We start from the raw sequence: 18485 nt of genomic DNA, 5'->3' as shown, positions 1-18485 counted from the left end.
AACGTCGCTCGTGTTTCGTATTTTGACAAACGTGCCTATGAGCGAACGTCGCTCGTGTTTCGTATTTTGGCATACGTGCCTATGAGCGAACGTCGCTCGTGTTTCGTATTTTGGCAAACGTGCCTATGAGCGAACGTCGCTCGTGTTTCGTATTTTGACAAACGTGCCTATGAGCGAACGTCGCTCGTGTTTCGTATTTTGGCATACGTGCCTATGAGCGAACGTCGCTCGTGTTTTGTGGTTTGGCAAACGTTGCCTATAAGCAAATGTTGCTTATTTTATTGTTTATAAAGGAATGTCGCTTATGTTTAAGATACCCTACTACCTACAATTGATTATGTTTTTTTTTATTACGTAAGACTAGGAACCAAGCTAGAATGGTCAAATTATTGTAGTTTTGAAAGATTGAAGTTACGTTTAAATTTCACCATTAGGTCTGAGGACAGACCAATAGTCAGGATGGCCGAGTGTTGGAATATTTATATTATTACGTCATATCCGACAAGACCCCGCAACAAAGAGGCGCCGCCTTGTTTTTTTTGCCGATCTTAAAATGTATCGGCGTCTCAGGCAAAAAGGACAGGGAGGGCAAGTTGCGGTGAGGAGATAATTAGGGTCTTATTATGCGATGTTTTTTGGGTTTACGATAAGTTAGTTAAGACGTAGTTGTCGAACCGGGAGGATTGAACTCGATTCTGCTTCATTACGTTATTTTTTATTTTGATTATCCTTACAAATGTATTTATATATACTTTATATATACCGACTGAAAAAGTTCTTTTTTAAAAATTTTGTCTATAAAAAAAGGATTTATTCCATTAGAAAATCTGATGCTATACGACTTCTTGAAAATATTGTTTAATATTTAGACCTTTCGCCAAGGCAAAGTGGAATTTTGAACATTTATATTATCATCATCAATCGTTTCGAAAATAATGGTATCAATAGACCACGAAAAAGACAACTTTGTTCATTTATTGATATGCTAATTCGACTGACTAAAAATATATTAATTGAAATGAATAAAAGATAGAGACAGAGATGCCATTAATATCACAAAGGTCACGGACCATCGGTAGTCGAGATGCGGACTTTTGACGACTGACAGTCGTCAGATAGGTTATCCCCCGTTCTCAACATGGAAGTTTAGTTGTTTTATAGAATTAATCCATATCCAATTAGGTGTATTATAAAGTTAACATTAAATAATAAAATTTAGGTGTTTGTATAATAGCGCACACTACCTACTGAGATTTTTCTTGTGACGTATCCGATCCTGTTGCGCCAGGCATAAATATTTTGCTATAATACGCAAGACCCCCAGCAACAACAACGAAAAACTGATAACACTACTGTTTGTTCGTTCATGTGACGCAAGACATGTGACCGTGATGCAAACAGTCGAACGGCAACAGCATTTAAGGGTTAAATGGTAAAACTAACTTTTAAGTTTATCAGAGACCCATAATAATACAAATAAGTAAAACTCAACTAGAACTAAACGCAAACACCAAATAAGATACCAAATAATGATTAAGTAAGTATCTAACATTCATTATAGATAACTACCGTAAGGTAGCTAGTTTGCTAGTAGTTAATGTTGGAGTGCAAATTAAAAACAATTTCGATTGGCCATAATTTAGTAGATATCTATTTAAAGCTAGGTCCCAATTAAAACATTTTTATTTTTAATTTAAGCAAACATTTCTTGGAAAAATGAATATTACTTACACAAAGTAAGCATTTTCATTGTTACTCGAACTACTAACTACTAATCTATTTGGTGAAAAAGTGTTAATGTATGGACCGCTTGAGTGAAATGAGATAGAGGGTTTACGTATTTATATTAATTCTGTTATAATTCTAGTAATTCCTAATATTGCTATACCTAAATCAATTCCAAATAAGCAGTACATAATATGAAATATAGGCATGAATGGTTACTCCAAGAAATTTCGCAAAATTTTACTAACCCATACAGTTTAAATACATCACCTTGCCGATAACCCCAAGCCAAACCCGTGATGTTATTTTTGAAACTACTTAATCATGACGGCAATATTCAACGAGCTTTATAGAACCACCGGAATAATTTATTCGTTTTGCTGTTCTGGAAATAACTCACAACAAGTTATATAAATTATAAACCTGCAAGACGTACCAGAAGCAAGGGCTTGACACTTAGAAGGTACCTCCCATATATACGAGGGCAGCGCCAAAATTTCCCGGCCTGAATAAGAAAGAAACAAGAAAAAAAAACAATCCCAAAAGATCGTGGCCATCACCTTTTTTGTTGACTGGCAGGCTCTGAATTTTCTCGGAGGTGCTTCACAATTACGACGGCACTCCATTGATTCTTTTTTCGATAGAGGGTCATAATAGAGAACCATAGTTTCATCTCCCGTCACGAAAGTTTCTAACACAGGCTTCGGTTTTGACCCACAGAGTTCCAAAAAAGACCGCGCACACTCGACACGGCGTTGTTTTCGAATAGTCGAAACGTTGCACTAACCTTATGCATACCTAAATGATCGTGCAGGATTCGACGAACACTTGTATCGGCAAGCTTAGTAATTCTGAGATTTCCTTGACCTTGGAAATTTTTGGCGCTAACCTCGGTAGTATACGTTACAATAACGAAGACTTTTTAAAGGCCCAAGAACTGCTCCTTGAGGATTTCCCGTTTTTTTTTACTTTGATATAAATTACGGTTACATAACTGAAACAACCCGTCGTCCGCTAAAATGGGAAACCAATTCGCCTAACAATTTTAGTAAAAAAGTATGAGGGAACTCTCGAGTCTTGCCCTTACAATATAAACATATCCATATTTTCTGCAGTTTTTTTTCGTCATCCAAAAATTAACGAGCAAGTTGTTGCACAATTTGTTGATTTACACCGAAACTTACGCAGCACCCGATATCTTTGACCCCCCCTACGACGGTTGCCCAACTTGATAACACTCTGTATTAAGTACCGGTACCACGACCGTAGTGGTTCAGTGAGTCCGCGAGTCCGTCAGACATTTTCAGTATTTCATCGATAAAGTATTACGATCGAAAACTTCGCGTGATAAATCGTCGACTGGTTAAATAGTATTCGAAATGGGCAGCAGTCAATCCGCATTAAATTTCGGGGCCGGGCCCGCCAAACTACCACGAGAGGCAAGTCAAAATTTTAATCTCTCCTACGGCGAATTGTTTTTGTTTTTGCGAACATGACATTCATTACCTTGAAATAGACGTCGTGTGTCTGTTGTTATTGATAATGAATTCTTAATCAAGGAAACTATTTCAAAAAGCGAAAGGAAAGCGTATACATCCGCCGTGATTACCATCAAAATCGCCATTCTTGGCTTTTTCTTAATAATCAGTCGCATCAGACTGCACAAATCGCTTTGTCGATAGATACGCGATACTGTTGTGGGTTCACAACCACACAAAGATAAAAAACGCCAATTTTTCTTTTTCTCTTCAGGTCCTCGCCGAAGTTCAAGGTGAACTCCTATCTTATCAGAGCACGGGAATGAGCCTGATGGAAATGAGTCACCGGTCCAAGGAATATGACCAGATTAACAAAAGCTCCCAAGACTTGATTCGAGAACTCTTGTGAGTGGCACAATTATACACACAGCGTCTTCCAAAACAACATGTTTTCGTTTTTATTGAACAAAAAATGCTTACTCAAGCCTGAAACCTGGCGCCATTTATGAACGCGGATATTGAGCTGTTGATTGCATGGGGGCCAATAGATGTCGCACCACGCATTTTTTTGTTTCAGGTCCGTACCGGATAATTATAGGATAATATTCATTCAAGGAGGTGGTTTGGGAGCATTCGCGGCAGTCGCAATGAATCTGATAGGTCGCACCGGTAGCGCGGACTACGCTGTGACGGGTACCTGGTCGGACAAAGCCGCCAAAGAAGCACAGAAATATGGTACCGTCAACTTGGTCTTTCCGAAGGCCGACAAACCTGGTAGCGTGCCGGATCCCGGTCAATGGAAGCTAAATCCGGACGCGTCGTATTTTTACTATTGCGACAACGAAACCGTAGACGGTACGGTTTGAATCGATAAACCAAAAAAAACGAATAAAAAATGTTTTTTGCGTTATAGGAGTCGAATTTCCATACATTCCGGAGACCAACGGAGTACCTATCGTGGTCGACATGTCATCGAACATAATGACGAGGAAATTTGACGTATCTAAAGTAAACTCGAAGATATGCGATATTTTTACAATTCCATTCAAGTTGCCCATCATTATTTGCAGTTTGGGGTAATTTTTGGCGGCGCTCAGAAGAATATCGGGCCAGCCGGCGCGGTCGTGGTTATTTACAGAGAAGATCTCATCGGAAACGTGATGAAGATCACTCCGTCGATATTCGACTTTGGGCAAGTGGCCAAAAACAACTCCGTGTTAAATACTCCGGCTACGTTCTCGTGAGTAGAATGTTTTGTGGTCCGTGGAATTAATTAACTGTCATTATTTTCGACAGCGTGTACGTAATGGAAAAAGTGCTGCAATGGATCAAACGTAATGGCGGCGTCGGAGAAATGGAAAACCAGTCGGCTAAGAAGAGTGGCTTACTGTATAACACGATCCGAAACTCCAATAATTTCTACAGCTGTCCGATAGACGAAAACGTCAGAAGTAGGATAAATATACCTTTCAGAGTGGGCGGACCGAATGGCGACGAAACGCTTGAAGAAAAGTTTCTCATCGAAGCAGAGAATAGGTACATGTACCAGTTGAAGGGACACAGATCTGTGGGAGGCATTAGGGCTTCTTTATATAACGCAGTTTCGCTTAGCGACGTCGAATTGTTGGTGAAGTTTATGAAGGAATTTCAGTCTCGCAACCAGTAGACGTTACATTTTATCTTGAGGCACGAATATGTTATGTACAAAATACTTTAGGTCTGTAACTTATTTAATTATTGTTAAACTAGTTAAGAATTCGACTGCATATAAACTTACTGATTTCTGATTGTGATGGGAAAATGAAGTCTCGACTGTAATTTAAGATTTAGCGAAGAATAAACGAATTTAAACAAGTTGTGTATCATTTATCTGTACACCTTTTTTTGTTTTTGAAGTCAAAGTTGGATTTGCGGTAATGGGTTTATATTCCAATGTATTCGGACAATCCATAGTAGTCGAGTAGTCCTTAACTATTAGCCGAATAAGTGAAAATCGAAGAAGAAAAGAATAGATTTAGTCCTATGGAAAAGTAACGTGTTTCCACTGTGTGGATTTAGTGTTCACGCTGGTATGGAGGCCGGATGGGCTCGGATGGTCCGTGTTGGAAGCGGGGGGGAAACCGATTTTTTTTTTGGTATCGGTCAATATCGGTTTTTGCTAGCTGAGCAAAATTTGGTTATATTTCTTCTTTGTACGTGTTGGTCCACTTCCAAAAGCGAAGATCCTCGACGGAAATCGGCAATGGGCGAATGATCCTAGCAATCTAGCCCAACATTTTTTGTGATACGTATAATTGAATTGAATTGAAGTAACGTCTGTTGGGCAACTTTTGGTCGGACCTAGATCAACCAGTAAGGGGGTCCCTCAGGGATCTCCCTTAGCGACTCTTTTATTCAATATATACGTAAATTCAATTAAGTTAGTAATTCCTCATAGGGTTTCTATTATCGAGTATGCGGATGATATTGTCCTTTTTTGTAGCGATGTCAATGTCCTCTTTGCTATAGGCTTGATGAATAAAGCCTTGGTAGCAGTGGCTGATTGGATGCATAGGTTTAACTTGCAGCTTAGTCCGCAAAAGTCGTCTGCTATTTTATTCTCTAGATCTGCTTTGGTTGGACTTCCCGACTTGGTAATTAATAGTGTAAATATTCCCTGGAAAAATGAAATTAGGTACCTGGGAGTTACATTTGATGCTAAGCTTACGTGGGTTCCCCAGGTTGGCAGGATGATTCACAAGGCAGCTAGTGGAATTAATATTATGAGATTTCTATCCAGGACATGGTGGGGAGCCCATCCGTCTACTCTTTTGATATTTTATAAAGCTTTTGTGCGTTCCCATCTTGATTATGGTTCTATGGTACTGGGGTGCTGTGGGAAAAAAACCCTGTCTGGTCTGGATAGGATTCAATATCAGGCTTTAAGAGTGACATTGGGTATGATGAAATCAACTCCAATTAATATTTTATTGGGAGAGGCTTGTGAAACAAGTTTGGAGGTGAGGAGGATTATGTTGGCTTCTAAGTTTTTAGTCAAGTCCCTTAGAATCAGAAATAATCCTAGTTTCTTAGCTACCCAACGGCTATATATTGCCTATCAAGAAAATCATAACTTTTTAGAAGGAAGGCGAAATTACCCTTAGTTGAGGCATTTGACTACACCGCCACATATCATAATATTATCGATAGTGGAGACGTTCTAGCGTGTTTTAATAAGGACCTGGCCCCTCAGCTTACGCCTATTAATTTTGTTGATTCCAAAATTGAGAAAGGGGTGGGTCTAAATGAAACTGAGTTTCGGGAATTTTGTTTTAAAATGTGGACCGGGGAAGAGACATTTATATTTACCGATGCTTCTAAGGGACCAGATGATAGAGTTGGCTTTGGAGTATTTATTCCGTCTCTCAATGTTAGGGTCGGGCATGGGTTGTATTTGCTCTGCAGAAATGGTAGCCTAGATCTTATATTAGATTATAATATTAAACAGGCAGTAATTGTCTCCGATTCCAAAAGTGCCCCGCAGAGCTTCGGATGCAGTGCGGTTGAAGCTTCCAACAGCTACATTCTACTAGATATTAAAGCAAAGATTGATATTTTGAAGCGCAGACTTGGGGGGAAAATATCGTTATGCTGGATTCCAAGCCATTGGGGGATAAGACATAATGAAACGGTGGATAGAATAGCCTCAGAAGCTAGACTTTTAGACCCGCTGCATTTAAGGCCCCCTTTTAGTGAATTTATCCCGATAATTAGAGCAAAGATGTGGCACATCTGGGCCATCAAGTGGAGAGAGTGGGGCCGTTCAAAGGGCAGACTTTATAGTGCAGCTTATAAGACACCTCCAACAGTTCCATGGTTCCACAAACTGCAGCTGTCTAGAAAGGAGATTACAACAGTGTGCAGAATGAGGAGTAATCATTGTAGTTCCCCAGCACATCTTTACAAGATAAACGTAAAAATATCTAACCTGTGTGCTTGTGGAGAGGTGGGAGATCTTGAACATATTTTGTTTGATTGTGCTCTGCATCGGAATAACTCCCAAATTTTGTATGAGTCCCTCATTGATGCCAGCTAACCCGCTCCCATTACTGCCTTTTCTGCACTTTTTCACCCTGGACGTATGGATTTTGTTGCACGACTTGTGGTTAGATTCCTTGATGCATGTGATATCTGCTTATAACCGCTTTTGGATTTGCTAGTTCATGGTCTATGGGTTGGTTTTAATCATTATGTATATTAGCTAGAATTTCAAAAGAAGAACTCCTTCGCTGGAGAAGATCCGAAAACTCTCGACATTTAGAACTTCTGAGATTAGTCTCCTTCGCTGGAGAAGATCCGAAAATCCTCGACATTTGGAACTTTAAAGTTTAGTCTCCTTCGTTGGAGAAGATCTGACAATCCTCGACATTTAGAACTTCAAGATTCTGTCTCCTTCCCGGAGAAGATCCGAGAATCCTCGACGGAAGTCGGCAATGGGCGAATGATCCTGGTAGTCTTGCCCAACAGTGAAACGCATCATTGAAATGAATCGAACGTCTGTTTCTCTGCTTGCTTGGTTATAAGATAAGGGAATATATATTTATGGACCAGAGCTCCTGACGATTATTTTAGAGTTTAATGTTATGTGTTGCGTTTTTCTCAACTAATTGGGTATGTCATTTACGAAATAGCACTTAACAGGTGAGGAGTGCAAAAAACTGGCATACTGCAACGCTTTTTTGTATTTGCAGTGGTTTCCATTAACTCAAGTGTCAAGATATTCCTGGATCACTGGGGTTCGTAACAGACAAATAAGTTTTTATTGACATTTCCTGTATTTACTTACGAAACTCTACTTAAATCTTTCAGGGTACATAAGGATTTAGAAAAAAAAATGATTCAGTTAAAAGCAGCTATGATTGGAATAGCTGTTGTAGGTAGTATCTGTTATGCTTTGTATACCCACTTTAAAAATAGAGAACAGGAACAGAAGCAATCTTATCGTCACAGACCTCCACCCAGTAAAAGAAATGCCGATACCCATGTGACAAATACTTCAAGGTTAGTTTTTAATTCTTTTGCCATGAAGTCAATTCTAGACAGTGATTTGTAGTGCATTAAAGAAAGAGTGCAGCATTTGCTTAAGCCCTATAACTCCATCCACACCCTTCAGGTTTTTAAATTGTTTACATGTATTTCATGAGGAATGCATTAATTCGTGGTTGAAAATCAAAGGAAACTGCCCAAATTGTAGGACTAAAGTTTGAGTATGTTATGTGAACCGATGAAAAGCAAAGCACTGTAAATCAGATGACAATAAACTACTGCACTTTGCTTTTAAGGACCCGAGTCTGTGTGAAATTATATAATAAAATTAATAAACAAAAAACAATTTATATAAAAGAAACTTATTTACATAGCTTATAATTCAGATTTGACGGTCTCTTTCTGATTTTTACCAGGATAAACTTTTGACTCAATTGTTACACTTTCGCACCTGTCTTGGCTAGTTAAAAAATCCTTTGCAATCCAAGCTTGAGATCCATCTTTGAAAAGGAATATAGCTCGATTATCATCAACCAAGTATCTGAAAAATACTAATTAAACTGAAATAAATTGTATATACCATTCAATCTAACCTTTCGGCTTGTATGTGACTATTCCACAAACTTGACTGCCATAATTTTGTAAGATCTTCAGTTTCATCTCTGCTTGGGTTTCCTGATACTTGGACGAAAGTCATAAGGGTGCGTCCCTTTTTTGACAGCTGAAGAAGTTCCTCAGGTTTTTCAGGATTCATGTGGCTCAAGTCGATTTTGGGCATCGGTCGTAAATGTTCGGGAAGTTCATCCTCTTCTAAAGGTTCATCGTCTTCATCCCACTGATCCAACAATCTTTCCATATCTGCATCGCTGTAGTCTCTAATATCCTTCTTGGCCCAATCGGGCTTTTCGCCGTCCTTGTACTTTTTACAATTTACAAAAATGGCGACAGAAAAAATAAAGAACATGACGAAAACACCTTTCATATTGTAAATTCGATTTAAAAAAAAAAACCTCGGTTGGAATATTTTTTTTTTAGGTTTGCTTCCGTGACGAAAGAGGTAAATAGATCAGATACACTCGCCCAAACGCAACACCCGGATTAGTCACTGTCAAATTTCGAAACCTATTGAAGTAAAACTGACGTGTCCGATGTATCGGTCAATCTTTACTGTTAAGTGGTATTTGAATTGTCACGCATAAAAAAATATATTATCGGAAGGATTGGGGTCCTAACATGAATTTAATAAAAGAGAGTCTGTTTTTAAACATTTTTACTATAAGTGTGCTAACTGCAGGATCAGAAATAATTCGGCCGAGGGGTGTATCGTTATCTCGAGCCGGCCTTTACGCTTTCGAAGGAAATTTCACGTGTTTTGATGGAGCTAAATCTATTCCGTTTACGCAAGTAAACGACGACTACTGCGACTGTGTGGATGGTAGCGATGAACCAGGTACTAGCGCCTGTCCTAATGGTATTTTCCATTGTGTGAATGCGGGCCATAGACCTTTAAATATTCCCTCGAGCAGGGTTAATGATGGGGTATGCGATTGCTGCGATGGAGCCGATGAATATGCCGGTCGGGTGAGTTGTACCAACAATTGTCTGGAACTGGGGAAGACCGCCAGGGAGGAAGCCCAAAAGCAGGCGGAGCTACTTAAAGTCGGCAAACAATTGCGACAGGAGTTGAGCCAGCAAGGGTTAAAACTGAAGGAAGTAAAGAATCAAAAATTAAGCGATTTAAAGCGGAACAGAGACGAAGCGGAAAGTATTAAAGCCGAGAAAGAACAGTTGAAAAAGCAAGCGGAAGAAGTTGAAGAAAAAGCTTTAGAATATTATAGGGAACTCGAGAAGGAGTATAAAAATAAAAAAGCGGAGAAGGAAGCTGAAAAAGACCGAAATGAAGCGATGGAGGAGTTTAAAAAGTTGGACATCAACCAGGATGGTGTTGTCGATGTGGGCGAGATTCAAAGCCGCGCAAGTTTCGATCGGGATCGGAATGGTGAAGGTAAGTTTGTCTTCAAAGCTTTGACAGTTGCCAACATTTCGGCGTGGTTTTAAGTGTCCGAGGAAGAAGCCAAATTGTTCTTGGGCAGTCAGGAGTCTGTTGACTTGAACACCTTTTTGGAGAAATCGTGGCGTCTGATAAAACCTTTTATTATGATGGATTCGGGAATGTATAAACCTCCCGTGTCTAACGAACAATCAGGGGATGATGTTGTTGCCCAGGATGATGAAGGGGTCGAACCAGAAGTAGCAGAGGCAACTGAACAAGATGATGATGAGGATGAAGAGAACGAAGAGGAGAAGGAGGAGGAAAAAGAAGAAACAGAACCACCCACAGAAGAAAGAGTCTCCTATGATGAAGAAACTCAAAAATTAGTAGATGAGGCTACTGAAGCTAGAAACCAATTTACCCAAGCCGATACCAACTTGAGGACCATTGAGAATGAAATTAAATCTATTGAGGAAAGTCTAACCAGAGATTTTGGGTCCGAGGAAGAGTTCGCCACTTTGGAAGGCAATTGTTTCGATTATGAGGACAGGGAGTATGTTTACCGATTTTGCCCATTTGATAAGACACTTCAAATACCAAAATCGAGTTCCTCTGAAACCAGACTTGGCAAGTAAGTAGAAAATAATCTGTAAAAACAAGATATGATAAGCTTCAAGCGCCATACACACACATTGGTCTTTGATTTTATTTGTCAAACAAACTAACCAATTTTCATTATCTCTGATCTGTGGCTTAAAGTATGTCAAACATACAGTTTGACTTTAACATATTCCGTAATTCTTTACGTTTTTATTTAGTATTTAAAATATTGTTCAATTTTAACGCACAAATTTAGGTGGAAGAGTTGGTCGGGTCCCGAACCTGATCCCTACAGTGAAATGCTTTACGACGGCGGTCAGTCATGCTGGAATGGACCGCAGAGGTCGACGAAAGTGAAAGTGTCCTGCGGCACGGAAAACAAAGTAACCAGCGTGGCAGAACCGAACCGGTGCGAGTACCATTTCGATTTTTCGACTCCGGCGGCGTGCCGGGCAAAAGGGGCGGATAGTGAGAACCAAGACTTGCACGACGAGTTGTAAGGCGTAAAGGAAGAATTAATTAAAAAAAAAAGGTCGGTTCGAAAAGACAATACACACCCGAAGATTCATATTTTGCAATTGGAATTTTGTGTTTGAGCTGTTGTGTTTTTACTTAAATTTGTAACCAGCGTTTTGTGATAATTAAATAATAAAGGTTGATTATTAAACAGGCCTGTATTTTTTGTGTTTACAAGGAACGCCATATTAAACGCAATATAAAATGAACTTTCACGCAAAATAAAAAATTAACTTTTTTTTTTTTTCAAAAAGTCACGCACGTCCGGAGCGAAAAATTGAAAAAAAAATCTATCGCCAATTTTTCAAAGTTATATCTCATTTCTAAGCGGAATAAATTGAAATTTGGATCGAATAACCCCGTCCAACAGAACACAAAATCAAATTTAGGTGTTTAGACATAAAAAAATAATTACAACCAAACAGTAAGAGGTAGGGGAAACTTTTTGGTATCCAAAGATAGGCCTCGTCGGCCTCTATATTACGTAAAGCCCTTTTTTCAAAATGGCCAAATTCAGCTTACCCATTCCTACCCATAACCTCTCTCTATTATCATCAGTCAATTTTTCGCGCTCGTCCCGTCGTGCGAATTCCCTTTCGGTGTCTCTGGACAGGAAAACATAAATCGTGAGGAGGTATCGAAAAATTATCAGGAGCAAATACGATTTAACTATGGCGACCAATTCAATTCAATATGCGTTCACAAAAAAACTGTTGGGCACGATTACTAGGATCATTCGCCCAAAGTATGACGACCATGGAATATCTGCAACTTTTTCTTTCCATAACGTGGGCAAGCGAACTAAGGGCACTCGCCAATTACGTACGCGTAATAAAACAGAACCAATATTTGTTCTTTGACCGTTCTTACTCAGATAGCAAAAAACAATTTTCACCGCCGTACTATGGAATATAATGATGAAAATCCAGTGCAATTTAGCGCCATCCTTTGCAGAGTTAGAAAATTATCCACCAACCTAAAAAACTATTCGCTGCGAGCTCGAGATTGCGCTGCAACTCTGCTGTCATATGACTATAAAGTGTATGGATTTTATTGTTATTTGTTATTTGCTTCTTATTGCGGCAGTTTTACGTTAGTTGCTTCTTTAAAAAAAAGCCGCCACGTCAAGTTTTTGTATGGGTTAAAAGAATCCGAACGTTTTTTGATATCTTTAATAATGCATTCATCCAAGCGTACAAAAATATAACACTTTACGCAGTCATTTAAATGTATAATTGTACATTCTTAAACTTCACAATGAATAGAATACAAAAACTTTACTCGACTGTGGGGGGGCCTGCCTTAGGAAAAGTATTTATAAATCATCTTATTCAGATGGGTATCCGAACGTCTACAGCTAGGTAAGTAGAAATGTGTACACAATATGAAGTAAACTTTCCATGGGGGTTGATTTCGAGCCCACCGTGAAAATTTCAAAATTCGGTTCATTTCGACGTTGGCCTATTAAGTATTCTATTACTATTTATCAGTCAACAGAGTCACCTGCAAAAGACACTCGAACAATTCCACGAAACGCGCGAGTTGTATTTAAGAGTAAAGTGTAAAGCATAAGGAACATTCTAGTAGGTTTTCGGCCATGAAAAATGAACGGAACCCGGTTACCAAGTTAAAGCTATTTTCGTTTTCACGTTGAAGTTTAGCAGTTTCGAACCCACAGTGAAGTATCATATAAATATATCTACGCTAAGAAAATATGTAACTCGTAACCTTAATATGGGAATAAAAATTAGCGATTACAAAAGTAAAACCAAAACGAATGTAGAAATATCCGAGTTCAATACGGCGGGGGTTTTTCTCAAACATATTTATACCGAGCGTTTCAAATCCGACTTACAGCTGAGGTTATATGTCGCGTTATATGCGGAAATATCAATTAAGCTCCAAACGACCCGACAAAACTTTCCGAGACTGGAAAATCTGAAACACTCGGTATACGCGGAAATATATTGCACTTGGTATTTTTTTTGAGTGTAGGTATGTACACTTTAGCACCAAAATGTAGACGGAACTCGGCAGCGAAACGGATTAAACAAAAATTTCGTTCCAAATCGTATTTAACCAACAAATTCGTCTGTGGCTACGAAACGTCATAGCAGCAGCCTCACCAAATCAGACTTATCGGTTGAAAAACAAAAAAAAACATAAAACTATGTTCGTTTTTTCTTTTCCTATACTAAAGAGACCAGACTCTCGCATACTTAAAACCACCGTACTAGTCAAACATACGACTAACTTTGAAAACACACCATGCTTTTATGACGAGTTCGAAGCGACGCCACTGAAAATGCGAATAGCAGATTTTGGACTCGCCCAAGCAAAAACGACGGCGGTTGGTATCGCGTTCGGCGAGTGGCCGACTTTATGGGCACCGCATGTGACGTCACCTCGAATATACCGTGAAAATACCACGCCCGGTAAGCGTAGCCGCCACATATGCCTATATCGTGTTGCCCTGAGAGACGAAAAATATCGCCAAAGGAAATATCTTACACAAAACAGGATTAATAATAATTAGGACAATACTTCTTATACAAACTAAATACGTTTAATGAGGTAGACGTTCTTATACGCTTAAAAGAAAATAAGTATCCTACGGACGTATGTCGGCCCTCGAAACGCGAGAACAACATACAGAATAGGAACGAGGATGGTGGTTAATGTCATGATCAAGAGAAGTCTAAAAATAATAATAAAACAAACAAAGTCTTGTTGGTAACTAGAAGACATTTTTTTTATACGCAAGGACGAAGAAATATATGGGTGGGTGAAAAAGTAGGTCAATCCGGGAACTAGGGTTGCAAAAGTTTACATTTTCAAAGCTACTGGTTAATTATATCAAGACATCTTTAGTTCACACATGTGTGGAAGCTCGTCTTCCTCCCTGGCTCCCTAATACTTTAGTTTTTCCAAAAAATTGAACTGAGGTGGCTTTTACTTGATGAAAATCCATTTATGTAAATAAATAAGAACCAAAAGTTCAGATTTTCACGAAATTATATATTTTGACATGACAATTGTTTCGACAACACCGTGTCTTTAATATATAATTTCGTGAAAATCTGAACTTTTAATTCTTATTTATTTTCTTTGGTTTTTCTTTTCCTTGATTCTGTCAAATGAAAGTTGCAATTTTAACCGACAGATGTCGCGATAAGGCAGAAATGAAATAAATGAAAAAAGAACGCAGCGCCTCGAAATATTACTATTGACAGACTTTTTCGCGACACCCTATATTAAAATAGCGTCCCGGGTCCTGACGGGAGACAGTCGAGTTAAGTGGCAACTATTGTATACACAGGTATGCGCAGTAAAATAAGTTAACAACAAACATAAATAATTCAATATATTAGGATCGCTGATATAACTATTGCTCTCGTAAAACTTTTTTGTACACGCGGAATGTTTAAACAATTTGAGGGTCTCTCGCGAAAACTGACGTAGAAACAAAAAAAGGTAACTCAGTTAAGCCGCCCCTGGTTTAATACTTAACATTTTCGATTATGAGGAATGTAAACGTGAGGTAATAATTAACCGATATACATATATATAGTTTAACGACCCTGAACATTAATTAAGTATGTCAACCTTTCAAGGCGGGCGAAGCCGCCATAAACGAGCAGATTTAACGTCGCTTGAGCGGATACACTTATAACATTAAAAACAGTACGCGAAAAAGTCGTTGTGGATTTTGATTTTTGTACACGCGTGAAAAGGCGCCCCCTGGAGGTACACCAGGCGTCAGCAATCGTCTTTGGATAGATTTTCCGAATATGTGGGGGCGTCCTTTAAATTCACTGAGCGGTTCGTTGAAAGCCCCAGCCTGCCAAATACTTCTCAAAAACAGTTACTTTGGTTCGAAGGGCTTCAACAACCGTCCGTGAACAGGTGGTAACGACAAATATATGTTCGAACAATCAACATTGTAGCTATAGTTGATAATTTTCAACACGTAACATCGTTAACTCTTAACACACACATTGTCCCTCTCTCTCTCTCTCTCTCTCGCACGCATCAGACCTTAAGTTACTATACAAAGTGTCCTCCTTAATAATTAATTATATAGTATAATTTATATATATATATATATATATATATATATATATATATATATATATATATATATATATATATATATATATATATATATATATATATATATATATATATATATTATTACGGGTCAGGTACGATTCGTTCAAGAAGTATTTCGATTTTACCGGCAAATCAAAGATGCGAGAAAAAAAAAAACGACGTCACAAGGAGGTCGCTCGGGTGGTACACGAAACGGTCACGTGTCCGAAACACGATAGCTATTGAAAATTGAGCAAGTCGCGGAGCGGAAATAGCAGCGAAATCGGCGGGAAACAAGATCCGGCGCGTTTGAACTACTCGCGCTTAGCAACCCGGTATAAGCCGCGGATAGCTTCCGGTACGTTTGAACTACTCGCGCTTAGCGACAGGGGAAGCCGCGGATAAGTTCCGGTACGTCTGAACTACCCGCAGCCTCCGCAAAAGACGCTATTATTTGAAGTAAAATTTGTCACGTCCTCGGCAACCAGCCGAACAAAACTGAAAATGTCGACAAATAAATCTCCGTAAATCCGGACAAAAATTATGATTAGAATTTCACGTGGGATTTAATTTTTTGTTTAATCGCACTTTTATATCCCGATTCCGCGTATCCCCGCTCCGGGCGATCGCGTACAGCCGCCCCAGTTGTCTTTTAAAATATACCGTAATACCAGCTTTGTACTCTTCGGGGGCGAGGCGGCACGACGCCCAAGATGGCCGCGACGAACGTCTGTTCGTAAAAAATTATTGTAAAAATCAGTCGTATCGATTCTTATCTCCTCCATCAATTTCTCTAACTACTGTTAAGGCGATGGGTGTGTTGGTGGTGTAAGAGAAAAATCTTTCTAGGTGTGTGTATGTGTGTGTGTGTGACGGACGCATGACGTCACCCGTTGGGTTCGAGAATCGGCGACGACCTCTGACGGCTGAGAAGCGAATCGTCGAGAGATGTTAGCGTCGTCGCGTTCAGGGGATCGTCCTTTGCCTTCGGCGACTCGAAGAAGCGGTACAGATCCCAGAACTTGGACGATTTGACGTTCGAGTTTGAGTCCTCCTCGTAACGGTCCAGAAGCGACCCGGAGTCCTTTTTGACGTCACGCTCCGTCGCGTAATACTGAAAGCGATCGGGTTTAGGTTCGGTGTTACACGTACAGACGTCGTCTCTTACTTGTGGATTCTCGGTGATGTTCACGAGACCGTTGGGGATGTTTCCGTTCTGGTGGCGAGCGGGTTTGTGGCATCCGTTTAGGTGACCATTCGGGAAGTCTTGCGTACCCTTTAAATATTTGAAAAAAAAATTTTGTACACGTTTTCAAAGGTAAAGAAATATTTTTTACAAGTAACATTCAAATTGTGATAAAAATCTTTGTTTCTTAGAACTGTAACGCCGCCTGTACCTCTGAAACGGAGTAATGCATAGGTGTACGTTTATAGAGACTTATATTCATTAAAATACCGTATCCTCTGTACCGGATCCACCCTGTACGGGTTACTATACACTTTCGGTATAATAAAACAAACATTTTTATTAGCACCTACCCACGCCCTTTTCGGTGCGGTCCGCGTTTGGAAGTGGTAATCATAACCTTTTGGGTGCGTCATCAAATTTGTCACACTCCTTTAAGTGCAGCTCAGCGCGTGGTGCCCCTTTAGTAAGAGTCCCCCCCCCCCCCTTTACTTGAACTACTTTTGCAACACTTGAATGAAAAATGTGCCGTTCACGTGAAAGCGCGTTTTTTAGCAACCCAATGCTTCCATGACAAAAGAGTTAAATAAATTAGAAAAAAAAACGACTGAAGGTATTACAGTTCAAGTTAGATGGCCCAAATATCACGAAAAGCGGACCAAAAATTCCGCGGTCGGTTTCCACCAAACCTAAGTTGGCTAAATGGGGTAATTGCGGGGATAGCGAGCGGTACGTTTGAACTACTCTCCCCCTTTTACCTTCGTATCGAGATGTTCCGGCACTTCCGGTGGTATATGAGACGACGACCTGTCTTCGGGAACCAGCCGCTCTATTTCGTGCGACTCGGTGGTACAGGGTTCCTCCATCCTCACCTGGACCGAACCCAGCTGGCTGGTGTAGTGAGCCGCGGCTGGATGATAATTTGAAGACACAGTCAATCGACCATGGCCCAGAGCACGACGTTTCAAACAGCGTTTGCGCAAAAAAATCATCACCACGCAAGCAAGGATGCAGACAAGGGCCAGTATAACGCCCAATATCACGCCGATTTTGTGATTGGTGAACGCGGCCGCCTGTTCAGTCATGTTACTTTTGTTGTCGTCCAGGTCGGGGTTGGTTTTTATGATCACGGGCAGCACCGGCTTGCCGATGCCGAAGTCGTTCGCCGCCCTGACCATCAGCATGTACTCGTACCCGGTCGATAGGTTCGTCAAAATCGTCGATACCGAACCTGTAAATGTGAACAAAGTGTTCACGAGATTTGATAAAATTACTGGTTGAGGGGTTGGATAATTAACCCATTTTGTCCCAGTGGTGCGTTAATGCACTACCTATTCTAAAGAAATATTTGTGCACATCCATTTAGAAATTTTATTATTATCACTACTAAAGGACATGAAACCGTAGAAATCGGTAATTTATATGTAAAGGAAAGGTCTTATATATGGCTTCGAAAGTTAACAATACATTTGAATCACATTTTCAAGTAAATCCAAAGTAGTAAAAAAAAATATTTTGTATTTGTATTGCCATTTTTGTTGAGTTGAGTATATTGAAAATACTATATTGATTATGCATTATTTTTTCAAAATATTTACTGGTGCATGCACCACTGGTTTTATCTGTGAATCAAAACTGCTGAATCTGAATGGGACTCGTCAGATGATGAAACCCTGGAATTCAAAAGATGACGTATGCTTTCTGCCAACGACGGGCTTGCTTCTACTGTCAAATGGAAGAAAGGTCAGATTGAGTACACACACACACACACACACACACACCTATATCCGATGAACTTAGATCATGTGAGGAACTAAAAAATACTCGAAAAACTCCGCTTGAAATATTGTGAGTGTAAGTGATTGATTTG

At 39.6% G+C, this 18485-nt stretch overlaps 4 protein-coding genes and 2 long non-coding RNA genes across 10 annotated transcripts in view; 3 read left to right on the top strand and 3 right to left on the bottom strand.

The window, feature by feature from the left end:
* The first annotated feature begins 2924 nt into the window (after positions 1-2924).
* Positions 2925-5057, top strand: LOC132701929 (probable phosphoserine aminotransferase). Its single transcript, XM_060670251.1, has 6 exons — positions 2925-3164; positions 3478-3608; positions 3781-4058; positions 4117-4211; positions 4274-4443; positions 4500-5057. Exons 1-6 carry the CDS (start codon positions 3105-3107, stop codon positions 4867-4869), a joined length of 1104 nt encoding a protein of 367 aa, XP_060526234.1. The 5' UTR covers positions 2925-3104; the 3' UTR covers positions 4870-5057.
* A 120-nt stretch (positions 5058-5177) lies between these two features.
* On the bottom strand, positions 5178-7612 carry LOC132701932 (uncharacterized). Of its 2 annotated transcripts, none has more exons than XR_009618830.1 (3): positions 7171-7612; positions 5911-7078; positions 5178-5859 (listed from the first exon to the last, which is right to left on the bottom strand). It is a non-coding gene; the product is annotated as an uncharacterized LOC132701932 (long non-coding RNA). The 2 variants fall into 2 exon arrangements; XR_009618831.1 differs by having other exon boundaries at positions 5911-6075.
* A 103-nt stretch (positions 7613-7715) lies between these two features.
* LOC132701931 (uncharacterized) lies at positions 7716-8549 on the top strand. Its single transcript, XR_009618829.1, has 4 exons — positions 7716-7853; positions 7934-7978; positions 8052-8243; positions 8296-8549. It is a non-coding gene; the product is annotated as an uncharacterized LOC132701931 (long non-coding RNA).
* Positions 8550-8556: 7 nt separating this feature from the next.
* On the bottom strand, positions 8557-9233 carry LOC132701930 (LDLR chaperone boca). Its single transcript, XM_060670252.1, has 2 exons — positions 8822-9233; positions 8557-8769 (listed from the first exon to the last, which is right to left on the bottom strand). The coding sequence occupies exons 1-2, from the start codon at positions 9208-9210 to the stop codon at positions 8604-8606; spliced, it is 555 nt and encodes a 184-aa protein (XP_060526235.1). The 5' UTR covers positions 9211-9233; the 3' UTR covers positions 8557-8603.
* A 224-nt stretch (positions 9234-9457) lies between these two features.
* LOC132701928 (glucosidase 2 subunit beta) lies at positions 9458-11486 on the top strand. Its single transcript, XM_060670250.1, has 3 exons — positions 9458-10233; positions 10288-10852; positions 11078-11486. Exons 1-3 carry the CDS (start codon positions 9462-9464, stop codon positions 11319-11321), a joined length of 1581 nt encoding a protein of 526 aa, XP_060526233.1. The 5' UTR covers positions 9458-9461; the 3' UTR covers positions 11322-11486.
* A 1998-nt stretch (positions 11487-13484) lies between these two features.
* LOC132701847 (immunoglobulin superfamily DCC subclass member 4-like) overlaps positions 13485-18485 on the bottom strand; it is a 69582-nt gene continuing 64581 nt past the window's right edge. For all 4 annotated transcript variants that reach the window (XM_060670088.1, XM_060670085.1, XM_060670087.1 and 1 more), the window contains 3 exons: positions 17374-17846; positions 16598-16705; positions 13485-16543 (listed from right to left, as the gene is read on the bottom strand). In XM_060670088.1, coding sequence (XP_060526071.1) covers positions 16316-16543; positions 16598-16705; positions 17374-17846 — 809 coding nt within the window. In that variant the 3' untranslated portion in view covers positions 13485-16315. The remainder of the gene's footprint in view (positions 16544-16597; positions 16706-17373; positions 17847-18485) is intronic.

Source organism: Cylas formicarius, unplaced genomic scaffold, assembly GCF_029955315.1.
Source record: "Cylas formicarius isolate icCylForm1 unplaced genomic scaffold, icCylForm1.1 PGA_scaffold_5__7_contigs__length_24384050, whole genome shotgun sequence".
Classification (NCBI taxonomy): Eukaryota; Metazoa; Arthropoda; class Insecta; order Coleoptera; family Brentidae; genus Cylas; species Cylas formicarius.
This window is presented reverse-complemented; position numbering and strand designations above follow the sequence as displayed.

Coding starts and splice junctions, on each gene's coding strand:
- LOC132701929 (XM_060670251.1), top strand. CDS start 3,105: ATGGGCAGCAGTCAATCCGCATTAAATTTCGGGGCCGGGCCCGCCAAA. Junction 3,165..3,477: donor CCGCCAAACTACCACGAGAG/GCAAGTCAAAAT, acceptor TTTTCTCTTCAG/GTCCTCGCCGAAGTTCAAGG. Junction 4,212..4,273: donor GGAAATTTGACGTATCTAAA/GTAAACTCGAAG, acceptor CATTATTTGCAG/TTTGGGGTAATTTTTGGCGG.
- LOC132701928 (XM_060670250.1), top strand. CDS start 9,462: ATGAATTTAATAAAAGAGAGTCTGTTTTTAAACATTTTTACTATAAGT. Junction 10,234..10,287: donor TCGGGATCGGAATGGTGAAG/GTAAGTTTGTCT, acceptor CGTGGTTTTAAG/TGTCCGAGGAAGAAGCCAAA. Junction 10,853..11,077: donor TCTGAAACCAGACTTGGCAA/GTAAGTAGAAAA, acceptor GCACAAATTTAG/GTGGAAGAGTTGGTCGGGTC.
- LOC132701930 (XM_060670252.1), bottom strand. CDS start 9,210: ATGAAAGGTGTTTTCGTCATGTTCTTTATTTTTTCTGTCGCCATTTTT. Junction 8,770..8,821: donor AGTCACATACAAGCCGAAAG/GTTAGATTGAAT, acceptor AGTATTTTTCAG/ATACTTGGTTGATGATAATC.